Below are 7229 nucleotides of genomic sequence, written 5' to 3' on the forward strand. Positions count from 1 at the left end.
ATTCTTTTCCCTTTCAGTTATATCTATTTCCTATTTTTTTTAAAAAAAAATCATTTGTTCTATATTTCTTTCCATAAAGTATTGACCCTCTTCTCATTTAAAAAATAAATAAAAACAAAATTTATTGATTGTTTTTCCACCCCAAAATACTCATATATGACAACATTCCATATATATATATATATATATATAGCAATTTCTGTTTTTTCTCTCAATTTATATGTTATCATCGAGGACATAGATTATTTTGAGCATAATCACTTGCAATGGCGGACAATCTACGATGCTCCTCTTTTCCGGTGAGCACTTTTCAATTCTTCTTCTTCCTTCTTTATCTACATATATATTCTCCAATTTTATGATCATTTATTCTTTAAAAAAATCTAATGTTACATGTTAATCTTTTTTTGAAGACGATATGTGGAACGGGTGAATCAGATCATTATGTTGATTAATAGTACAAATATTATGTCCATTAAACTAGATTCATTTTGGCCACTATAATTTTTTTTTTATCATTATGTTGTCTTGAAATTTTTATTCCACATACTTAAAACTTTTTTCATAATACTTAAATTGAATTTACATAGAAATTTTGGCAGAGAAGGAAAGTCCATTTTGTTTGGTTATTGAGAAAAAATAATAATAATAATAATAATAATAATAATAATAATAATAATAATAAAAAAAAAAAGAATAAAAATAAAAAATAAAAAAACCCTCTCTTTTAAAAAAAAAAATTACTATATTAGTAAATATCTTCATATAACCACGAGTGGAAAATTTCCACATTTTTCCTAATTTAAAGAATATAGTAATTTGAAATAGCTTGAAAATATTATATGGAAAGTTAATGTCCATATATAAATCATTGGAAAAAAAACATATTGAAAAAAAAAAAAAAAACCCTAATTAGCAAATCTTCATTTTGTAATTTTCTTTTAGTATTTCATTAGATTGAAGGATTTTTGTAGTGCAATGGAAAATGGCAAATATTCCAATGATGATGTTCTATAATTCTTCATTCTTCATAATGTGTTCATCTTAAAATTTTTAAATTTACATAATAATGTTCTTTCTTTTTTTTGATATAGACTTATGTTCTTAAAGTCAATAATCTCCATTGCTGCAATGCATGTCCCAAGAAAATAAGGAAGAAGCTTTCCAAAATTCCAGGTATTTTTCTCTTTTTTATTTAATGATAAAGATTGAGTTACAAAATTCAAATTTGGTTCATTTGGTAATTATTTTATTTTTAAAAATAAGCCTATTTTTACTTAATTTCTTATAAGTGTTTGCATGTTTGTAAATACATTGAATTCTTACCCAATTTTTTTTTAAAAAAAAAAAAACTATTTTTTTTAGTCTTTAAGATTTGGCTTAGTTTTTTTATAACACTGTTAAAAAGTAGATAAAAAAGCAAGAAATTTGAAGGTAGAATGAATATTCATAGATTTAATTTTCAAAAGCTAAAACTCAAAAACTAAATATTTACCAAACAATGTGCAAGTAATTTATAAAATTTATATTAATTATAGTTGAGATCTCATTTAGTAACTATTTGATTTTTAATTTTAAAAATTAAGCATGGTTTCTAGCAATTTCTTACCATGGTTTTCATTTTTCTTGAGTTAGTTGAATTCTTAATCAAATTCCAAACTAAAAAATTTTTAGAAACTATGTTTTTGTTCATTTTTAAAACTTAATTTAACTTTTGAAACATTTTTAGAGAGTAGATAACAAAGGAATAAATTTAAAATTAAAATGAGAATTTATAGATTTAATTTTTAAAAACTAAAAACTAAAAATAAAATATTACGAAACAAGGCCAAATTTTTTTTTTTTTTTTTTGTTTAGATCATTGTCTTATGTCTTTAACTTTCTTCTACCTTTTCTTTTTAGGAATATTAATTGTCATTAACTTTTGTTAATTTAATTTGTTTGACTATATTATAGTTCGAAGTTTATATGATCTTAGTATACATAAAGTAGTCTAGTTTGATAATATTGTGGAAGTGAACACCATCACTATGGTTATATCAAATGTTCAACTCTACCTAAAGATAGAAACTATTTAAGTTAAATCAATTATTTATAAATTTAAAAATGCTATATTAGTAAATATCTTCTAGAAAAAGTAAAAGATTAATATTTATAATTAACTTTAAGTAAATACATATTTCTAAAAATTTTAAAAATAAAGTTACCTATTTTAATTCTCAAAGAAAAAAAAACTTAAAACATAATAAAATAAATTTTAATACAGATAAGAACATACGCACATGCACACACAAATATGTTGATAGAGAATCATAGATTCAATTCATGAGTAATCATCTATGTAAGATGTAATAATCCTAGGAGTTTCTTTGGCACTCAAATGCTCCTAAATTTACAAGTATTTTTCCTCTCAATTTCATTTAAAATCAACTCAAAACAAAAATAAAGGTATTATTTTTCCAAAATCCTATCAAATTGACGAGAAAATCCGTCATATATCTTTTTAGGAAAAATAGACAATATCAATTGAGTTCTAATGTAAAATAATTATATTAAAGAAGTCATTTGATCATATAAATCTTTGCATTTAAATAGGTATAATAATAATATTAAAGAAGTCATTGTTTATGATGGTTGTTGAATATTTATTTTAATTAGAACGTATTTTGGGTGTTGTAATGAATTCCAATGAAGGAGTCATTTCCATAGACATGAATATAGAAGCAGGATCAGTCAAAATTAGTACAGGAAAAATCTTTGATCCATCAATCTTTATAAAAATAATTGCAAAAGCTGGCAAGAAAGCACAATTTTCGCCCATGGAGAATCTGACACCGACACCAAATTTAGCACAATTTATGATCAGGGGAAATACGACACCACCATCGACACAATTTCCGGTCAGGAAGAATACGACACCACCACTGTCACAATTTCCAGTCAGGGAGAATACAATACCACCACTGGCACAATTTCCGGTCTGTGAGAATATGGCACCACCACTGTCACAATTTCCGATCAGGGAGAATACGACACCACCATTAGCACAATTTTCAATTTGGCAGAATACGACACAAGCACCAGCACCAAACCTAGCACCATTTTCAGCCATGGGAAATACAGCACCGGTACCTGCACTAACGCCCGTGACCACCATTAATAGCATTGTTCCGAATCATCATAACAACCCATCCATTAATTCAGACAATCATTGTTACAAAACTGGCAGGACTCAATATGGCAATTCCGATTTCGGCCATTTTTCCGACCACCATGGTTGGTCCAACAATGTTCAAATCAATGAGGCAGCTGCTGTTAATCCGCCAGTGGTACCGCCACTCCGTAACCAGGTGATTATGCGGCCTCCGTCGCAATATGGAGGTGTGGGTTTTCATGGAAGTCATGGTTTTTTGCCTCGTATGTCAGAACAGGTGTTGCCATCTATGCCACCGGCGGATGGATATTATCAGAGGTTGAAACCCCTACCTTATTATTTGCAGGAGCAACCACCATCGATGGAAAATGTGCCGGGGCAAAACCTATTCAACGACGAGAATACAGAAGCGTGCAGGATTATTTAAGTAATGATCGTTTGAAATAGAACTATTAGTTTGGTTAGATAGAAGATTTGAACCTTTGATTTATATAGAGGATCGATGACATATTTAGTTTTTGAGATTTCAAACATACCTTAGTGAATAAGACCACCGTTTATTTCCAAAGTTGATGGTTTAATCTTTCATCGAATTTTTTTTTTAATATTTATAAATTGTTGTGGTTGTTTTGTTTTAGTTGAACATGTGATCTTTGAAGAATTCTAACCAAAACTTTGGTGAGCTAAGAAATATATAAATTTCTTATTTTAAAATCATTTTTATAATTAGTTAAGAAAGATTCTTTCCATAAATCTTCTCCCTCTTTCTTAAATATGGTAACCACGTAAAAAAAGGCAGTTTCCATTGGTAGTTTTCATAGTACTTTTCATGGTTTAATCTTAGATTATATCGAAATTATTAAATAATATGAATAGTATTTTTTAAAGTAAGAAAAAACACCATGTAAAAATCTTTCCATAGTTTATGGCAGAAGGGTTTATAAACAATTTTAGAAAACAATTAGAAAAATACGACACCTGCACTAGCACTAAAGTTAGCACAATTTTCAGCTAAGGGAAATATGACACTGGTCCCGCTGCCAATACTACCCGCGGTCACCATTAATAACATTACTCCAAATCTTTATAGTGTAACTCATCCATTAATTTAGACGATCATGGTTACAAAATTGTATGTATATATGTAAATATAGCAATTTCTGTTTTTTCTCTCAATTTATATGTATCATTGAGGAAAAGGGTTATTTGGAGCTTAATCACTTACAATGGCGAACAATCTACAAAGCTTTTTTCCTACGAGCACTTTTCAATTTTTCTTCTTCCATCTTTATCTATATATATATTCTCCAACTTCATGATTCATTTGTTCTTTAAAAAAATTTAATGTTACATGTTAATCTTTTTTTTTTAAGGCGATATGTAGGGTAGGTGAATCAGATCTTGAGCTTAATAGTACAAGCATTATTTCGATTAAGCTAGATTCATTTTGGCCACTATAGTTTTTCTTTATCATTATGTTGTCTTGAAATTTTTTTCCCACATACTTAAGAAAAATATACTTTTTTCTTAATATTTAAAGAAAAACATAATTTTTAAATATTGAGAATATAATTCAAAAGAAACTTATATTAACCTAATCATATGGACCACCATCGACGACAATGACTAAAGATTTGAATACTACCTACCTTTTATTTATATATATATATATAACCTCAGACCTTAAATGAGATAGTAGACAACTACTCACTTCGACCCAAAAAGGAAAAAAATGGTAAATTCTAAATAAATTCAAACAATTGAGGAATAGACTAAATTTAGGGAGAGTTTAGTAAAAGGGAAAGTGTGGGAACTTTGTGAAGATTTTGAAGATTTTAGTAAATTGAATTTACATAGAAATTTTGGCAGAGAAGGAAAGTCCATTTTATTTGGTTATTAAAAATAAAATTATAAAAAATAATAATAAATTAAAAAAAAAACCCTATCTTTGTTTTTAAGAAAACATAGAGTATTGAAGTATCCAAGAGACATATATATATATATATATATCTTCATATAACCACGAGTGAAAAATTTCCACATTTTTCCTAATTTAAAGAATATAGTAATTAGAAAAAGCTTGAAAATATTATATGGAAAGTTAATGTCCATATATAAATTATTGGAAAAAAACATATTGAAAAAAAATTCCTAATTAGCAAATCCTCATCTTTTAATTTTCTTTTAATATTTCATTAATTTGAAGGATTTTTGTAGTGCAATGGAAAATGGCAAATATTCCAATGATGATGTTCTATAATTCTTCATTCTTCATATTTTGTTCATCTTTAAATTTTTAAATTTACATATTAATGTTTTTTCTTTTTTTTTTTTTTTAGACTTATGTTCTTAAGGTCAATAATCTCCATTGCTGGGATACATGTCCCAAGAAAATAAGGAAGAAGCTTTTCAAAATTTTAGATATTTTATCTTTTTTATTTAATGATAAAGATTGTGTTACAAAATTAAAATTTGGTTCATTTGGTTACTATTTGATTTTTGAAAATAATTATATTTTCTCTTTATTTTCTACAAGTGTTTGGGTGTTTATAAATAGATTGAATTCTTACCCAAATTTAAAAAACAAAAAATTATTTTTAAAAACTATTTTTTTCTAGTTTTCAAATTTTGGTTTAATTTTTTAGAACATTATTAAAAAGTAGATAAAAAGAAGAAACTTGGGGGTAGAATGAGTATTCATAAACTTAATTTTCAAAAACTAAAACTCAAAAACCAAATGTTTACAAAACGATATAACAGTCATTTATAAAATTTATATTAAATATAGTGAATATCTCATTTAGTAACAATTTGATTTTAAATTTTAAAAATTAAGCCTATCTTCTGACAATTTCTTACTATGATTTTCATTTTTCTTGAATAAAATAATTGAATTCTTAACCAAATTTCAAACTAAAAAGTTTTTAAAATTGAAATTAAAATGAGTATTTATAGATTTAATTTTTAAAAACTAAATTAAAAATCAAATGATTATGAAACAAAGCCTAAACTATTTAATTTTTTTGTTTAGATCATTGTCCTCAACATTCTTTTTCTTTTAAGGAATATGAATTGTCATTAACTTTTGCTAATTTAATTTGTTTGACTCTATTCTAATTTGAAGATATATGATCTTAGTATACATAGAGTGGTCTAGTTTGATAATATTGTGGAAGTCAACACCATCACTATGGTTATATCAAATGTTCAAATCTACCTAAAGATAGAAACTATTTAAGTTAAATCAATTATTTATAAATTTAAAAAATGCTATATTAGTAAATATCTTCTAGAAAAAGTAAAAGGTTAATATTTATAATTAGCTTTAAGTAAATACATATTTCTAAAAATTTTAAAAATAAAGTTCCCTATTTTAATTATCAAAAAAGAAAAAAAAACTTAAAGACATAATAAAATAAATTTTAGTACACATAAGAACATACACACATGCGCACACAAATATGTTGATAGAGGATCATAGATTCAATTCATGGGTAATCATCTATGTAAGATGTAATAATCCTAGGAGTTTCTTTGGCACTCAAATGCTCCTAAATTTACAAGTATTTTTCCTCTCAATTTCATTTAAAATCAACTCAAAACAAAAATAAAGGTATTATTTTTTCCAAAATCCTATCAAATTAACGAGAAAACCCGTCATATATTCTTTTAGGAAAAATAGACAATATCAATTGAGTTCTAACATAAACTAATCATATTAAAGAAGTCATTTACTGTCTATTTGACCATATAAATCTTTGTATTTAAATACGTGTACTAATAATATTAAAGAAGTCATTTACCGTCTATTTGACCATATAAATCTTTGCATTTAAATACGTGTACTAATAATATTAAAGAAGTCATTGTTTATGATGGCTGTTGAATATTTATTCTAATTAGAACTTGTTTTGGGTGTTGTAATGGATTTCAATGAAGGAGTCATTTCCATAGACATGAATATAGAAGCAGGATTCGTCAAAATCAGTGCAGGAAAAATCTTTGATCCATCAATTTTTGTAAAAACAATTGCAAAAGCGGGCAAAAAAGCGCAATTTTCGGCCCTGGAGAATCC

General features: G+C 26.0%; 1 protein-coding gene across 3 annotated transcripts; it reads left to right on the forward strand.

Moving 5' to 3' along the window:
* The first annotated feature begins 239 nt into the window (after positions 1-239).
* Positions 240-3728, forward strand: LOC150036096 (uncharacterized). Of its 3 annotated transcripts, XM_090314124.1 has the most exons (4): positions 240-299; positions 1095-1176; positions 2695-3350; positions 3501-3727. In XM_090314124.1, exons 1-4 carry the CDS (start codon positions 267-269, stop codon positions 3579-3581), a joined length of 852 nt encoding a protein of 283 aa, XP_090170250.1. In that variant the 5' UTR covers positions 240-266; the 3' UTR covers positions 3582-3727. The 3 variants fall into 3 exon arrangements, with proteins under 3 accessions (XP_090170250.1, XP_090170251.1, XP_090170249.1); XM_090314125.1 differs by having other exon boundaries at positions 2851-3728; XM_090314123.1 differs by having other exon boundaries at positions 2695-3727.
* Positions 3729-7229: the final 3501 nt, after the last annotated feature.

The sequence above is a fragment of the Benincasa hispida genome, chromosome 5, assembly GCF_027475165.1.
Source record: "Benincasa hispida cultivar pf3 chromosome 5, pf3_genome.v1.1, whole genome shotgun sequence".
Lineage (NCBI taxonomy): Eukaryota > Viridiplantae > Streptophyta > Magnoliopsida > Cucurbitales > Cucurbitaceae > Benincasa > Benincasa hispida.

Excerpts from the sequence above, each read along its gene's own strand:
- LOC150036096 (XM_090314123.1), top strand. The coding sequence starts at position 267 with ATGGCGGACAATCTACGATGCTCCTCTTTTCCG. Across the intron at positions 300-1,094 it reads TACGATGCTCCTCTTTTCCG|ACTTATGTTCTTAAAGTCAA; the intron begins GTGAGCACTTTT and ends TTTTTGATATAG. Across the intron at positions 1,177-2,694 it reads GAAGCTTTCCAAAATTCCAG|GAGTCATTTCCATAGACATG; the intron begins GTATTTTTCTCT and ends ATTCCAATGAAG.